The sequence below is a fragment of the Carcharhinus amblyrhynchos genome, chromosome 16 (assembly GCF_965287045.1).
Source record: "Carcharhinus amblyrhynchos chromosome 16, sCarAmb.v2.hapA, whole genome shotgun sequence".
Classification (NCBI taxonomy): domain Eukaryota; kingdom Metazoa; phylum Chordata; class Chondrichthyes; order Carcharhiniformes; family Carcharhinidae; genus Carcharhinus; species Carcharhinus amblyrhynchos.
The window spans coordinates 1,037,169-1,055,307 of record NC_137339.1 but is presented as its reverse complement, the minus strand read 5'-3'; the positions used below and the strand labels follow the sequence as shown (position 1 = coordinate 1,055,307).

At 44.4% G+C, this 18,139-nt stretch overlaps 1 protein-coding gene across 1 annotated transcript in view; it reads right to left on the bottom strand.

Annotated features, from left to right (window-relative positions):
- The window catches only part of eif6 (eukaryotic translation initiation factor 6), a 79,076-nt gene that overhangs the window by 14,908 nt on the left and 46,029 nt on the right, over positions 1 to 18,139 (bottom strand). The window contains exon 3 of the mRNA XM_080204547.1: positions 12,243 to 12,418. Within this exon, the coding sequence (XP_080060673.1) occupies positions 12,243 to 12,418 (176 nt within the window). The remainder of the gene's footprint in view (positions 1 to 12,242; positions 12,419 to 18,139) is intronic.

The window sequence follows — 18,139 nt, the reverse complement described above, 5'->3', positions numbered from 1 at the left end:
CTCCGTTCTAAACCGCCCCCCCTTTATCTTGAGGCTGTGCCCTCTAGTCCTACTGTCCTTTCTGAGCGGGAAGAGTCTCTCCACCTCTATCCTATCCATCCCATTCATCATCTTATACATCTCAATGAGATCTCCCCTCATTCTTCTAAACTCTAACGAGTACAAGCCTAGTTTATTCAGCCTCTCCTCGTAGCTCAACCCCCTCAACTCCGGTATCAGCCTAGTAAACCTCCTCTGCACTCCCTCCAAGGCCAAAATATCCTTGCGCAAGTGTGGCGACCAAAACTGCACACAGTACTCCAGCTGCGGCCTCACCAGTGCCCTGTACAGTTGCAGCAAGACCTCCCTACTTTTATATTCAATCCCCCTCGCTATGAAGGCCAGCATCCCATTAGCCTTCCTGACCACCTGCTGCACCTGCAAGCTGGGTTTTTGCAACTCATGCACAAGGACCCCAAGGTCCCTCTGCACCGTCGCCTGCCGCAGTTTTTCGCCATGTAAGTAATAGTCCTTCCTACCATTATTCCTACCAAAGTGGACCACCTCGCACTTGCCAACATTGAATTCCATTTGCCATTTCCTGGCCCATTCGCCCAGCCTATCTAGATCCTTCTGCAGACTCTCCACACCCTCCGCGCAATTTGCCGTTCCACCAATCTTGGTGTCATTAGCAAATTTTGACACCATACACTCGGTTCCCTCCTCCAGATCATCTATATAAATGGTAAATAGCTGAGGCCCCAGCACCGACCCCTGGGGCACTCCACTAGTCACCAACCGCCAATCCGAATAACACCCATTAACCCCCACTCTCTGCCTCCTATTTGACAACCAATCCTCTATCCACGTTAACACCCTACCCCCAACTCCATGCGCCCTTACCTTCTGCAATAACCTCTTGTGAGGTACCTTGTCAAACGCCTTCTGAAAATCAAGAAAGACCACATCCACCGGCTCTCCTCTATCCACCGCCCGAGACACATCCTCACAGAACTCCAATAAATTTGTCAGACACGACTTCCCCTTAACGAAACCGTGCTGCGTCTGCTCTATCAAGCATATAGGATTCAAAAGGGTGTAAAAACTAGCATAAGGGCACTTTACCAAAATGCTCGTAGCATTCGAAACAAGGTAAATGAGTTGATGGCACAAATCATTGCGAATGAGTATGCTTTAGTGGCCGTTACAGAGACAGTCACAACTGGGAGTTGAATATCCAGAGATATCAGACTGTTCGGAGGGAGCGACAGGAAGGTAAGGGAGGTGGTGTAGCTCTGATATTTAAGGATGATATCAGAGCGGTAGTGAGAGATGATATAGGTTCTATGGGAAAAAAGGGTTGAATCCATTTGGGTGGAAGTTAGAAATAGTGAGGAGAAAAGGTCACTGATTGGCATAGTGTATAGGCTGCCAAATAATGACATCCTGGTGGGGCGAGAAATAAACAAAGAAATAACTGATGCATATAAAACTGGTACAGCAATTATCATGGGGGATTTTAATCTACATATCAATTGGTCAAACCAGGTCGGTTAAGGCAACCTTGAGGAGGAGTTCATAGAACGTATCCATGATAGCTTCCTTGAACAGTATGTATTGGAACCGATAAGGGAGCAAACTATCCTAGATCTGGTCCTGTGTAATGAGACAGGAATAATTAATAATATTGCAGTTAGAGATGCTCTCGGAAGAAGTGATCACAGTATCGTTGAATTTAAAATACAGATGGAATATGAGAAGATAAAATCCAATACCAGTGTCTTGTGTTTAAACAAAGGAGACTATAAAGGGATGAGGGAGGCGTTGGCTAAGGTAGACTGGGAGCAAAAACTTTATAGTGGGACAATTGAGAAACAGCAAAAGTATATCCCAGTGATAAAGAAGGACTGTAGAAAAAGAGGTAATCAGCCACGGATATCTAAGGAAATAAAGGAGGATATCAAATTGGAAGAAAATTCATACAAAGTAGCAAAGATTAGTGGGAAACTATAGGATTGGGAAATCTTTAAAGGTCAGCAGAAAGTCATGATAAAAGCTTTAAAGAAAGGCAAGATGGATTGTGAGAGTAAACTAGCTCAGAATATAAAATATTCAGCCTTCAACACGATTATTCCCATGAAACTCATCTCCAAACTCCGTGGCCAGGGCCTTGGCATCTCCCTCAGTGACTGGATCCTGAACATCCTAATTCACAGACCACAATCAATAAGGAGAGGCAACATCTTCTCCCTGATCATCTGCAACACCACTGCCCCACAAGGTTATGTTTTCAGCCCCTTACTTTACTCCTTATACACCTATGACTGTGTGGCCAAATTCTCTTTCAATTCAATTTTCAGGTTTGCTGGCGACGCCACTGTAGTGGGTCAGATCTCAGGCAACGACAAGAGAGTGCAGGAATGAGATAGAGAATCTGGTGAACTGGTGTGGCAACAATAATCTCTTCCTCAATGTCAACAAAATGAAGAAGGTTGTCATTGACTTCAGGAAGCATAAAGAAGAACATGCCCCTGTCCACACAGTAAGAAGTCTCACAACACCAGGTTAAAGTCCAACAGGTTTATTTGTTAACAAAAGCCACTAGCTTTCAGAGTGCTGCTCCTTCGTCAGGGGAGTGGGAGTTCTGTTCACAAACAGGACATACAAAGACACACACTCAATTGTAAATAATGATTTTGTAAATCATTATTTACAAAATAATGATTGGAATGCTAATCTTTATAGGTAATCAAGTCTTAAACATACAGGCAATATGAGTGGAGAGAGCGTTAAGCACAGGTTAAAGAGATGTGTATTATCTCCGGACAGGACAGTCACTGAGATTTTGCAAGTCGTGGGGGTTACAGATACTGTTACATGAACCTACAGACAAGCCCTCTGTATACAGAGGATCTGCTCAGATGAGGAGAATCGCAACAGACACCTCCAGACGCTGAAAGATGCTCTCACAAGAACAGGATATGGCGCTCAACTCATCAATTGACAGTTCTAACGCGTCCCAGCAAAAAACCACACCGACCTCCTCGGAAGACAAACATGGGACACGGTGGACAAAGTACCCTTCGTCGTCCAGTACTTCCCCGGAGCGGAGAAGCTACAACATCTTCTCCGGAGCCTTCAACATGTCATTGATGAAGACAAACACCTCGCCAGGGCCATCCCCACACCCCCACTTCTTGCCTTCAGACAACTGCACAACCTCAAACAGACCATTGGGTAGTTTGCTGCAAACAGCCTTCAGGAGAACAGTGACCACAACACCACACATCCCTGCCACAGCAACCTCTGCAAGACATGCCGGATCATCAACATGGATACCATCATCTCACATAAGAATATCATCCACCAGGTACACAGTACATACTCTTGCAACTCGTCCAACGTTGTCTACCTGATACGCTGCAGGAAAGGATGTCCTGAGGCATGGTACATTGGGGAGACCATGCAGATGCTACGACAACGGATCAATGAACATCGCTCGACAATCACCAGGCAAGACTGTTCCCTTCCTGTTGGGGAACACTTCAGTGGTCACGGACATTCAGCCTCTGACCTTCGGGTAAACGTTCTCCAAGGTGTCCTTCACGACACTACACTATCTGTAATCCCCACGACTTGCCTGGACTTGCAAAATCTCACCAACTGTCCTGTCTGGAGATAATACATATCTCTTTAACCTGTGCTTAACCCTCTGTCCACTCACATTGTCTGTTCCTTTAAGACTTGATTACCTGTAAAGACTCGCATTCCAATCATTATTTTGTAAATTGAGTTTGTGTCTTTATATGCCCTGTTTGTGAACATAACTCCCACTCACCTGACGAAGGAGGATTGTCAATTGGTGTTCATTCATCTGTTGTCATAGTGTCTGCATGGTTTCGCCAATGTACCATGCCTCGGGACATCCTTTCCTGCAGTGTCTCAGGTAGACAACGTTGGCCGAGTCGCATGAGTATGTGCCGTGTACCTGGTGGATGGTGTTCTCATGTGAGATGATGGCATCCATGTCGATGATCCTGCACACCTTGCAGAGGTCGCTGTGGCAGGGTTGTGTGGTATTGTGGTCACTGTTCTCCTGAAGGCTGGGTAGTTTGTTGTGAACAATGGTCTGTTTGAGGTTGTGCGGTTGTTTGAAAGCAAGAAGTGGGGGTGTGGGGATAGCCCTGGTGAGACGTTCATCTTCATTGATGACATGTTGAAGGCTCTGAAGATGATGTCGTAGCTTCTCCACTCTGGGGAAGTACTGGAAGATGAAGGGTACTCTGTCCTCCATGTCCCATGTTTGAATTCTGAGGAGGTCGGTGTGGTTTTTCGCCGTGGCGCGTCGGAACTGTCGATCGACGAGTCGAGCGCCATATCCTGTTCTTATGAGGGCATCTTTCAGCGTCTGTAGGTGTCTGTTGCGATCCTCCAGACCTGAGCAGATCCTGTGTATATGGAGGGCTTGTCCGTGGGGGATGGCTTCTTTAACATGTCTAGGGTGGAAACTGGAGAAGTGGAGCATTGTGAGGTTATCCGTGGGCTTGTGGTACAGTGAAGTGCTGAGGTGACCGTCCTTGAGGGAGATATGTGTGTGTCCAAGAATGCCACCGATTCTGAAGAATAGTCCACGGTGAGTCTGATGGTAGGATGGAACTTGCTGATGACATTATGTAGTCGATGTTCCAGCCACGTCAATGCCAGATCATCGACACAGATGCCATCATCTCTTGTGAGAACACCATCCACCAGATACACGGTACATATTCCTGTAACTCGGCCAACGTTGTCTATCTGATACACCGCAGGAAAGGATGTCCCGAGGCATTGGCAAGACCATGCAAACGCTACGACAATGAATACCACTTGACAATCACTAGGCAGGAGTGTTCCCTTTCTGTTGGGGGCCACTTCAATGGTCACGGGCATTCAGCCTCTGATCTTCGGGTAAGTGTTCTTCAAGGCGGCCTTCAAGACACACAACAGCGCAGAATTGCCGCACAGAAGCTGATAGGCAAGTTCTGCACACGAGGACGGCCTCAACCGGGATCTTGGGTTCGTGTCACACTATCTGTAACCCCCACCTTATTATTTGGATTTGCAAAATCCTACTAATTGTCCTGGTTTGAGACAATTCACACCTCTTTAACCCGTGATTATCCCTCTCTCCACGTGCACTATCTGTAAAGCCTCGATTACCTGAAAAGACTCACATTCCAACCATTATCCTGCAATTGTGTGTGTGTTTGTGAATCCACCTCTCCACTCACCTGATGAAGAAGCAATGCTCCGAAAGCTCATGATTCCAAATAAACCTGTTGGACTTTAACCTGGTATTGAGAGACTTCTTACTGTGCCCACCCCAGTCCAACACCAGCACCTCCACATCAGAGTATTTTCTTGCCAAGGTATCTCCTTCAAAGGAAACGATTGTTTGTTCTAAATACCCAGTCAGTACCATGCTGACTGGGCAGGTCCAACCATTGGTTCATCTTTAATGGGGGCTTTGGAAGGGCTGAGATACTGGAATGTGGAAGAAGTCCCTGACCCTGTTATCGATTCAAGAATGAGGATATTGAGTGATAGAATCAGTCTGGGCCGCCATGCTCCTGCCGAGTCTCACACAGAGAAATGGACTAAAGGGGCTGAAGGGCTGATTGTACCTGAAGTGAAAAGGAATAGGCAGAAACCCATTCGGTTTAGCAGCCTATCAATGCAGATAAGCACTGGAGCCCAGACCAGTGCTGGGATCAGCAAAGTAATACCAGGCTGTGTGGAAGCTGACAGTCTTGGCCCTTGTAGCAGTGAGGTGACTGTGTTCTGCTTCATTACATCAGGCTGCCCCGCCATTCACACAGCTAAAATGTCAAAATCTGGTCCATCACAAACCACTCTAAGAGTTTATCAATAATGAATCCCGTTTACGAGAGGGAAAGCTAACTCACATAAGCACTAACAAACATTACTAATTTACAACACTTGCAAAGAGGTTCCATTGATTCCAAACATTATTCAGTAACTGCTCATTGCCGTTTGGATGCACAATGCAGATCCTGTCAAACACACATCACACACTACTCACACACACAGCAAACGGCTGAAATACAGCTTCACTGATCCACATAGCATCTCCCAGAAAATTATCAAACCTCAAAAATAATGTTCAGGGTGATTACCACATACCCACTGCCCAAGGAGGAATACAGCAGCAACAATAGGCCATTTGACCCAGCCTACGTACGCTGGGCAATCAGCGAGCCTTAGCCAGGTAAAGAGGAGCAGATTGTAATTGGTGACTGAGTCGAGAACGAGACAGCATTTCAATTTCCGAGAGGGTTTGAGCTTTCACACGTAGATACGTTACTGATGGAATTCAATAGGCGAGAGGACAGTGGGATTAGAGTGGACATTAGAAGGCCTTTACTGGTGTAAGCACCCCTTTCAAAGCATTTCCTCTGGCCCCAATTTTAGGCAGTGCAGTCACAGCCAACTTCACCAACACACAGCTGGCAGTATAACTGCAGCTTCTGTGACCTGAACTCCAACCTTGCCAGCATTAAGATTTACTCACACCTGCTGGAGCAATAATAACCAAACCTGAAGGTCAATCTTGAAGCTTTCGAATCAAATCACTGATGCAGTGTACACTGTGTTGGAGGATGCTGAAGATGCCTTTCACATGTATGAGAGGAAGAGGACTCGCAAATATTATCAGCACTAATGATTAACCAGCAGAGAAAGGGGAAGAAAATCACCAGTCCTATTCAGAGTGCTGACCTCACAGCTGTAAAGATGAGATATTTAACCCTGGGGACTTCTTATATGTCGAGACTGACCACCCAGACCATACAGAAAGCAACAAATACACCCATATCTGCAATGGACATTTCTGCCATTATCTATGGACTGACAGCTGGATTCAGGGAGAGCAGAGGCAACAATCTATCAGCAGGTAAAGGAGTGAGACCACAGAAGGATTTGCAAACAACATAGACAAATTTTAAAATGAAGCAATGTCAGACAGGGAGTTGTTATAGGTCAGTGAACACAGAAGCGATAGGTGAGGGGACTTGGTGAGAGTTAGGATACAGGCAGCAGAATTTTGGATAATTAAAACTTAGCTTGAAGCCTTTTGATTTAAAGCCAGCCTTGAGCTACATGAACAAGGTTTGATCAGCAGTCTCTGCTGATCACAAGAGGGCAGAGGTACAGACACCTCTGGGCATGGTTGCGAAGCTTCCTATAGTTGAATATGTTGGTAATAGTTGCACGTGAATAACAGCCACTTGAGAGAGACACCAGAGGGCGCCGGGTGCTAACCAAACTAAACTTAAAGCAGGAATCAAGCTTCTGGGAAGGGAAAATAAGCCAACATTCCTTTAATCTAAACTCCTAGAAATCACACAACTGCTTGCTTGAAGCATGCAAAATTAATTTTTAACAATCACAGTGCTTTGAATACAGAGAGGGAGTGTGAAAGCTGCTAACAGCTGCAATCTCAGCAAGGAATTCGGCTTAACATAAGAACATAAGAAATAGGAGCAGGAGTAGGCCATCCAGCCCTTCGAGCCTGCCCCGCCATTCAATAAGATCATGGCTGATCTGTCGCTGCTCAGTTCCACTTTCCCGCTTTCTCCCCATAACCCTTAATTCCCTCTCTTATCAAAAACCCATCAACCCGCGTCTTAAAAATATTTAGCGAGGCAGCCTCCACCACTTCAACAGGCAGAGAATTCCAGAGATTCACCACCCTTTGAGTGAAGAAGTTCCTCCTCAACTCCGTTCTAAACCGCCCCCCTTTTATCTTGAGGCTGTGCCCCCTAGTCCTACTGTCTTTTTTGAGCGGGAAGAGTCTCTCCACCTCTATCCTATCCATCCCATTCATCATCTTATACGTCTCAATGAGATCTCCCCTCATTCTTCTAAACTCTAACGAGTACAAGCCTAGTTTATTCAGCCTCTCCTCATAGCTCAACCCCCTCAACTCCGGTATCAGCCTAGTAAACCTCCTCTGCACTCCCTCCAAGGCCAAAATATCTTTGCGCAGGTGCGGTGCCCAAAACTGCACACAGTACTCCAGCTGCGGCCTCACCAATGCCCTATACAGCTGCAGCAAGACCTCCCTACTTTTATATTCAATCCCCCTCGCTATGAAGGCCAGCATCCCATTCGCCTTCCTGACCACCTGCTGCACCTGCAACCAGGAACTGATACAACTTTAATTTGAACAAAGTCATTTAGTTTCTTGGAATTTGCTTGAGTTTAGAGTTGGAAATTCTAGGGTGTGGTTCAGTGAGTGGAAGAGTGCTGTGAGGGTGGGGAGTTCACTGTCACTGGGAGTTTGAGTGAACTGCTTGATTTTACATTGGATGATGGAAGCAGAAATCTGTTAAACTGCAATTTCCTCAGCACTGCAGAAAATGAAATGCATTTTTTTCTGTAACACAAGTTTCACAAATAAGCTTGGCCTGTAGAAGCTGTAGCTTCAGAAACAAGTGACCCTGTCTATATACTTTACTCCATCAGATTTTCTGAGCTTTCTAAAAGAAAACAATATGTTGGAGGTTAGCTTTGAATTGCTGCGAATAATTCCTACATTGTCTCCTTATGGCTGTCATCCAGCAACAACTGTAGAAAGGACAGCTCCCAGTATAGCTCCCATCACCCACACCATTGCTATTCCTCAATTCAATGGGAGGGGGGGTTGTCTCCTCTGGATCGCGGGTTCCTGCCTTGGGTCATGTGACTGAGCGGGATCATACCCGTCACACAGATCTTTGGGTACATGGGGCAGGACACCCCATGAGGTACTGAGACCCAGAGATCTGCTTCTTTTTCTTTCCTGCTCTGCCTCATCTTTAAGACATTGTGACTCAAAGCGCGATGCAGCTTGATGGACAAGTTATCAACATCAGGAACATTCTTCACTGTCCACTCTGCCATCAATCTTGGTGTCATCTGCAAACTTAGTAACCATGCCTTCTAAATTCTCATCAATATCATTAATATAAATGACAAATAACAGTGGGCCCAGCACTGATCCCTGAGACACACCGCTGGTCACAGGCCTCCAGTTTGAAAAACAGCTCTCTACAACCACCCTCTGACTTCTGTCATCAAGCCAATTTTGTATCCAATTGGCTACCTCACTCTGGATCAGAGGGATTAACACCATTCTCTGTAACAAAGAGCAAGTTCAGACAACTGTTACTTGCCCAGTGCCAGGTTTGGGATATCTTCTCTAACATTCATTGGGAAGAGGACACAAAAACAGAAAATGCTAGAAAATCTCAGCAGATCTAACAGTATCTGTGGGGAGAGAATAGAGCCAACGTTTGGAGTCTAGGTGTCCCTTTGTCAGAGCTCTGAAGGACTGAATTCTAAAATTCTAACGGAATGGAGGAAAGAGATCTAGGGGTGGTATGGAGGGTGGAAAAGAGGAAGAAAACAAAGGAAATCGTTGCCATTTCACTGTGGGAACATAAGAACATAAAAAATAGGAGCAGGAGTAGGCCATCCAACCTTTTGAGCCTGTCCCGCTATCTTATTATGCATGTTTTGAGCATTCAGATAAAAAGCCCTTCTTAAAAAACTAATCTCTGAATGGATCATATTCACTGATGCACTATTAATGTTACACTCTGTCCCTTCAAGGCTGCATTTCTTTGACATTTCTCTTTAGATTTCTTACTGTCCCTTCACCCGATCGCTCCCTAACTCTTTCGCTGCAGCTGTATAGGGCATTGGTGAGGCCGCAGCTGGAGTACTGTGTGCAGTTTTGGGCGCCGCACCTGCGCAAAGATATTTTGGCCCTGGAGGGAGTGCAGAGGAGGTTTACTAGGCTGATACCGGAGTTGAGGGGGTTGAGCTATGAGGAGAGGCTGAATAAACTAGGCTTGTACTCGTTGGAGTTTAGAAGAATGAGGGGAGATCTCATTGAGACGTATAAGATGATGAATGGGATGGATAGGATAGAGGTGGAGAGACTCTTCCCGCTCAAAAAAGACACTAGGACTAGGGGACACAGCCTCAAGATAAAAGGGGGGCGTTTTAGAACGGAGTTGAGGAGGAACTTCTTCACTCAAAGGGTGGTGAATCTCTGGAATTCTCTACCCGTTGAAGTGGTGGAGGCTGCCTCGCTAAATATTTTCAAGAAGCGGGTTGATGGGTTTTTGATAAGAGAGGGGATTAAGGGTTATGGGGAGAGGGTGGGAAAGTGGAACTGAGCCACGACAGATCAGCCATGATCTTATTGAATGGCAGGGCAGGATCGAAGGGCCAGATGGCCTACTCCTGCTCCTATTTCTTATGTTCTTATTATGTTCTTATGTTCTTAAAAGCCCTAGGCACAGCCCTGGTTACACAATTCTCTCGCACACTGATCTCAGCCACATTTAAGTGGAGCCCAGTTTGAAGAGAAAGAATTCCTCTGTCCCAGGAATCAAAAAAAACTACTACAGAGGTTAACAATGTTCAATCGCTTTCAGATTGAGGCTAGACTAGCATGTTTGGGATTGAATAGTGCGCACACCAGATCCAGCCAGCTCTCCTGCCTAAAGGATATTCATGAATGTTTAAACCAGCAGCTTTTATTAACTAGGCTTGGTCAGAAACTGTAACTTAACACAATTTTCTGTAGACCGAACCAAACACTTGGACAGGTTAACACTCCTGGGTCCAAATTCCCAACATACTGATGCAGTGAGGATTCCAAGATGGTAACAAGCCTGTATTAGATCCAATGCTCTATTATCCCATTTACATGCACTTCAATTCTGGGATAAATCAGCAGGTCATAACAACATAGGCTTGGAAATCTGCATACAAACATATATCCTTCATATTATCTTTCAGACAGTGCACTAAAGGGTATTGAATCAACAGCTGACTGTATTACCTGCTCCATGTCAGAGGCCATATGGCAAAGTTCAATCATTGTAACCAGGAACCCACTTAGTGTCAAATTCCAGTTTCACCAGGATGTAGCCTAGGTGATTTTTTAAAAAAAAAATCATATTTCAGTGGCAATCAAGGAGAAAGATAATTGTTTTGTAACATTGGCAAATGCTGGGAAAAAACAGCAATCTTTCCTGCAATACAAGGATCTGCTGCTCCCACCACTACGAGGAGAGTTTGCAATCCATAATTCTGTTCATGTTCTCACAAAAACTCCGAATTTTCTAATGACTCATGCCTGAATAAACTGTCCTGGGCCTACATCATGTCCAAGTAACAGTCCCTTAGTGCAATCCCAGCCTGCAAAGTAACAAATCTTCTCCCCAACCCTAATTAAGTGATTCTTCAAAGTAGTTGTCATGGTTACAACAGTCAATACTTGCATCAAAAATGTGAGAAATTTCACACTCCAAATCCTTTTACTCAAGGAAGCTGCATCAGCATAAGGGATGGGGGTCGCAACACATTGTAACCTATTTGGCAAGCAAGTAAATCCAGCCTTTTTTGTAATTCAGACTAACACAACATTGATGAAACTTTCACACAAAACCAGAGACTGATATTCCCAGAGTGTTGGCCAGTAACTGATCAGCTCATAGGCAAAGAGAAGGGGGAAAGCAAAGCTCATTTAAATAACCCACTACACAATGAACAGACTGACAGCAATTAAAGGTGAAAGGCTCCAACAGTAAAATAACATTGATGAAGGAGCCATCATACTTCTGCCTCTCCAGTTCCAAAGACTCACATTGGACTCGAAACATTAACTCTTTTCACAGATACTGCCAAACCAGCTCAGTTTTCCAACATCGCTTTTCCTTTCAGTCTGCAGCACCAGCAGTACTTTGCTCTTAGTCACGAGCTGCACTTGCTCCAGGTACATTCCCTTTCATACCAAACAAATGCATTCACAAATTTTATATCATACGCTGGAATACTTCAGTTTTCCCCACAGTGAAGGTGAGGACAGTGGCCATCTCTGTGGGTGTAGCTGAGAATCACACTCTGTCCACCCAGTGACAAAGGGTTGCCAGTCAAGCTGGTGCTGCAATAAACAGTGAAGGGAGAATGTTTCTGCAGCTCCCAGTTCAGGCTACGTAACACGGCTCATTGGCAGCACTCCCGTCTCAGGGGCAGCAGGTTGCAGGTTCCAGTCTCACTCCAGGAGTCAGGCATATCATTTAACTAACATTGTCAGAAGGACAGTGCTTTGGATGAAGTCTGCTTGTTTTATCAACTGGCACATCCTTCTGTGCACTTTCCCAATAAATACTCCCCACAAGATAACCACAGTAAAACATACATACTCTGTCAAGATCTGGGTGCACCAGGGCCACATAGTCATTGCAGGCGATAACATTTCCAAGTGCAGAAAGACGTTCCTCAATTCTCTGGATGGCCACAGAGTCCGGAAGACAATTGCGGATATGCTGCAACTCCTGATCTGTTGTGTTATTAGGGACTAATAAACCATGTCGGTTACCTGTGGAAGAGAAAAGTGTATCAATGAAGCCAAGACTGAATAATAAACCACTTACTCAGAGTGGTTGGGGTGTGGAATGCACTGCCTGCTGTGACAGTGGAGTCGGACACTTTAGGAACTTTCAAGCAGTTACTGGATAGACACATGGAGCACACCAGAATGATAGGGAGTGGGATAGCTTGATCTTGGGTTCGGGCATAGCTTGGCACAACATTGAGGGCTGAAGGGCCTGTACTGTGCTGTTCTATGTTTTACGTTCTACTCTGAACAAATATAAATAGCACCAATTTCTCATGGTGTAACCAACAGCCAGGGTTGGTATTACTGTACAATTATAAATAGGCACGAGATTGGTATACATACATAACACGTGAATTAGGAGTAGGAGGACACCACTCAGCCCCTCGAGCCTGCTCCACCATTCAATAAGATCATGGCTGACCTGATTGAAACCTCAACTCCACATTCCTGCTTATCCTCCAATAACCTTTCACCCTTTGTTCAAGAATCTAGCTGCTCTGTATTGAAAATACTCTAAGATTCTGCTTCCATTGCCTTTTGAGGAGACTATTCCAGTGACACTCAACTTTCAACAGAGAACAATCTTAATGTTTTCAATGGACAATGCTTATTTTTAAAACAGTGACCCCAAGTTCTAGATTCTCTCCAGAGGAAACATCCTCTCCACCCTGTCAATACCCCTCAGGCTCTGAAGAACACAGAACAGGAGTTGGCCATTCAGCCCATCAAACCTGCTCTGCCATTCAATATGATCATGACTGATTGGACACTTCAATGTCTTTTAAACTTGCTATCCCCATAACGCGCTGTGTTATTGTTAATCAGCAATCTATCGATCTCTGTTTTAAACACACTCAGTGCTGGAGCTTCCACAGCCCTCTGAGGCAGAGAGTTCCAAAGATTCACAACTGCCTGAGTAAAAGAAATTCTCCAAATCAGTCCCAAGTGACAATTCCCTTAATTTGAAATTGTGCCCCCAGGTTCTAGACTCTCCAAGCAGGGGAAGCATCTTCCCTGCCTGTACCCTGTCTGTTCCATTGAGTATTTTGTAGGTTCCAATGAGATCACCTCTCATTCTTCAAAACTCCATTGGATACAGCCCAGTTTCCCAATCTCTCTTCATAGTCCCATCATCCCCGGAACTAATCTAGTGAACCTTTGTTACATTTCCTCTATGACAATAATAGTCATTGAGGTAAGAAGCCAAAACTGTACACAGTGCTCCTGGTGCAGTCTAACCAAACTGCCAGACATTTGAAGCAAAACCTTATCACTCCTGTACTCAAATCCTCTTCCAATAAAGGCTAGTATTCCATTAGCCTTCCTAATAAATTTCTGCACCTGCACGTTAGCTTTCAGTGGCCTAAGGACACCCAAGGTCCCTCGGTATATTGGCACTTTGAATTTCTTATCATTTAGGAAATACACCTCTTTCTTTTAACAAATTGCATTACCTCACATTTTCCTTGTTATATGCCATCTACCATGTTCTTGTCCACTCACTCAGTGACTCGATCTACATTTCCCATTGCCTTTTTGAAGTACCCAGTATAATTAAGGACCCCATGCTCCCCGGACATTCTCTTTTCCACCTTCTTCCATCAGGAAAAAGATAAAAAATGTCTGAGATCATGTACCAACCGACTCAAGAACAGCTTGTCTGCTGCTGTTAGACTTTTGAATGGACTTACCTTGCATTAAGTTGATCTTTCTCTATATCCTAGCTATGACTGTAACACTACATTCTGCACTCTCTCCTTTCCTTCTCGATGTCTATGATGTCTGTAGTGTGCAAGAAACAATACTTTTCGCTGTATGCTAATATGTGACAATAATAAATCAAATCAAATCCTGCAGTTGTTTTACATCTTTCTCACACATTCCTGCCAAGCTCTGTATCGTCTGTGAATTTGTAAATGTGACATTTGGTCCCCACATCCAATTCGTTGATATATATTGTGAACAACTGGGGTCCAAGTACTGATCCTTGCGATACCCCACTAGCCACAGCCTGCCAACACGAAAATGACCCATTTATTCATACTCTTTCTGTCAATCCTCAATCCGTGCCAGTGTGTCGCCTCCTATCCCAACCCGTGCCAGTGTGTCTCCTCCTATCCCGTGTGTTTTTATTTTGCTAATCAACCTCCTGTGTGGACCTGATCAAAACCTTCTGAAAATCCAAACGTGATACCCATTAACTCTCCTTTGTCAATTCTGTTCGGAAAATCCTCAAAAAACTCTAACCACTTTGTCAAACATGATTTCCCTTCCGTAAATCCATGCTATGTCCATAACGCGATTGTCCCAAGTGTCCATTTATTATCTTCAGAATAGATTCTAGCATTTCCCTACTGCTGATGTAAAGCTAAGGGGTCCGTACTTCCCAGTTTTCTCTTTCACTTCCTTAATTTCTAAAGGTTCTTTTACAACTAGGTTATTAATTAGCTCTTTTACATTATACAGGAACACAGAAAATCGGAGCAGCAGTCTTCCTCCAGTCATCACAGCTGAGCCTCCAACTAAGTAATCTCTGCCGCATTCTCCCATATCGTTAAGTCTTTGGGCTAAAGGACTCGATATTTAACTCCTTCTTGAAAACATACAATATTTTGGACTGTTTTCTGTGGTACTGAATTCCACAAACTCACCACTCTCTGGGTAAGGAAATTTCTCCTATAAGATTTACTCTGTATCCTTAGAGTATGAGCCCTGGTTCTGGGCTCCCCTGACATCGGGAACATCCTTCTGGCATCTATCCTGTCGATTCGTGTTAGAATTTTATAAGTTTCAATGAGATCCCTCCACATTCTTTGAAACTCCAGCGAATGTAACCCTAATTTTCTAGTCTCTCCTCAGATGTCAGTACTGCCATCCCAGGATTCAGTCTGGTGAACCTTTACTGCACTCCCTCTATAGCAAAAACATAACAATGGATCTAGAACCTGTTCTCTACTGAATTCCTCAAAGTGCTCTAGAAACACATCCCTAAAGCTGGGAGTTATAAGGAGAGGCTGGATAGACTAGGACTTTTTTCTCTGGAGCGTAGGAGGCTGAGGGGTGACCTTATAGAGAGAGGTCTATAAAATAATGAGGGGCATAGACAAGGTAGATAGTCAACATCTTTTCCCAAAGGTAGGGGAGTCTAAAACTAGAGGGCATAGGTTTAAGGTGAGAGGGAAGAGATACAAAAGTGTCCAGAGGGGCAAATTTTTCACACGGAGGGTGGTGAGTGTTTGGAACAAGCTGTCAGAGGCGGGTACAATTTTATCGTTTAAAAAGCACTTAGAAAGTTACACGGGTACGATGGGTATAGAGGGATATGGGCCAAATGCGGGATTAGCTTAGGGGTTTAAAAAAAAGGTGGCAAGGACAAGTTGGGCCAAAGGGCCTGTTTCCATGCTGTAAACCTCTATGACTCTGTGATACTCTAGAAACTCATCCTCTATGGCATTACCAAGCATCAGATTTACCCATGCAGACCAAAGCACTATTGCCCATGCTACATGCTCCTCTCACCTCTTGATTAATATCATGCCCCACATTACCATTACTATTAAGCAGCCTAATGGCAATGATGTCATAACCATTTAGCTCGATTTGTGGCTTTAGACCATTGATCTTGTTAAGAATCAGGTAGAGTGTCACATATGGTGTCTTTTTAACATTTATTCTGATTCTAAGCCTAACTGATGCACACTCGTTTCATCTGCCTAATTTTCACATTTCTACTTCCGCTTACCAACTTTACTTCTCTCCAACTTTGGCCACCTTTCAGGTTCTCACCTTCCTGAGGAGCTAGTTTGATCACTCTGACAGCACTAGCAAACCTCCGTGAGTGTATACTGGTGCCAGTCCCATTAAGGTGTAACCCCTCCAGCTTGTACACTCCTACACATCCCAGAACTGGTCCTAATGCCTCAGAAATCTGATGCCCTCCTTTCATTTCGCCAGCTGTATATTTAATTGATCAATTTTCCTTTTCCTATGATCATTAGCACACTGAACTGGGAGTAATCCTGAGATTACTGCTCTCGCAGTCCTGTTTTTAATTTCCTTCTTAACTTTCTGAAATGTTTACAGGAGCATATCCCTCTTCCTGCTGATGTCATTGGTACCAACATGGACGACAACTTCTGGCTAATTACCAATGGCATAGTGGCGTTGTCACTGGGCTATAATCCAGAGACCCGGGGTAATGCTCTGGGGACCTGAGTTTAACTCCCACCAACAGCAGATGGCAAAATTTTAATTCAATAAAAAACTGGAATTAAAAAAAGTCGAACGATTGTTGTAAAAACCCATCTGATTCACTAATGTCCTTAACTGGTCTGGCCCACATGTAACCACTCACATAGGGGATTAATGTTGGTGAACCAGCAGTGACAATATCCCATATAAGGATATAAAATTCAATCTTCCACACCCATGCAGATGACACTGGCGTCTACTTTTTGATCAACTCCCCAATTGCTCCAGTGATATCTAATCGGATTTTGAGCGTGCGGTCTGGAATGAGCTGGAATTTTCTCTGGCTACAAACTGATCTATTTTCATTAGGTCCCCTGGACCCGCCCCAGGGTTCACCTCTCTTTCTGATCATTGGCCCCAGTCAAAGCAGACATTGTCATCTGTCAGCTGAACTCCCACTGATTTATGCCAACATACTGTAAAAATCACTTACTGCCATCTCTATGGCAACGTCATTAGCAATTCCGGTGAAGGTGATTCTTCCTTGCTGATTTAAGTGGAATGCGATGTTGGCTCAGAATTTTCAGATGGCTTTGGAGCCCTTACAGGCTCTCCCACAGTGAGGACATCAGCTGTCAGCGGTATAGATGGGGATCATTGGTTCAAGCAGCTGCCCTCTCTCTCAGTCTCTCTCGTTGACTTCATTTGGTTCACTGGGAGGTCTTGACACCATTTCTGATCATGGATCACCATTTTAGTTGCATTTGGCACCTGCCTCTCGTGTTGATGTTAAGAGAGCAGCAGGCAGCTTTGAAATTATAGCAATGACTTGTATTTATCGAACATCACTCACCTCCTTGGCCACGCCTGCAGCATTACTCCTCCCCATTCTCTGCTCATCCTCAAACTCAGTCTTATCTACTCTAACCTGCTTACCAAAATTTCAGTCTGCTCATGTCCATGAAGCTGCAGTCTCCTGTTATTTCATCCAAAGCAATTCCTATAATCCCAAATGGAATTCCTTGTTTGGTGACATATGTGTGAAGGATTTGACAGGTTAGGAGATCAGATTACAAAGACATACAATACAGCTGCTGCCAGGGACCCAGAAAACCTCCTGGACTCAGGTTTAGGCTGCTGGATTTGCTAGCCTGCAGTGCTCTCTTCATACTGGAGGGCAGGACGAAAATGAATGTTTTTATGAGTGTGCAGTAACCATCAAGGCTATCCTGAAAAACGTCAATAGGAGATATTCCGGTGAGGATGAAGCCAAGCAGATTAATCTGAGTATTGGTTCCATCGTTATAGGTTTATCTTTTAGTGGAACCTTCTTACACTGGCATATTCCCTGCTCTCGCTACCCTAACAATGCTTTAATGGTGTTCAACATAAAGGGTTCTGATGTCGGTTGTAGGGGCACAGTTTGATTCAATTTGTCATGTGTATTGGTTTATAGTGAAAAGTATTGTTTCTTTTGTACTATACGAAGTATAGAGTACCTATAAGAGA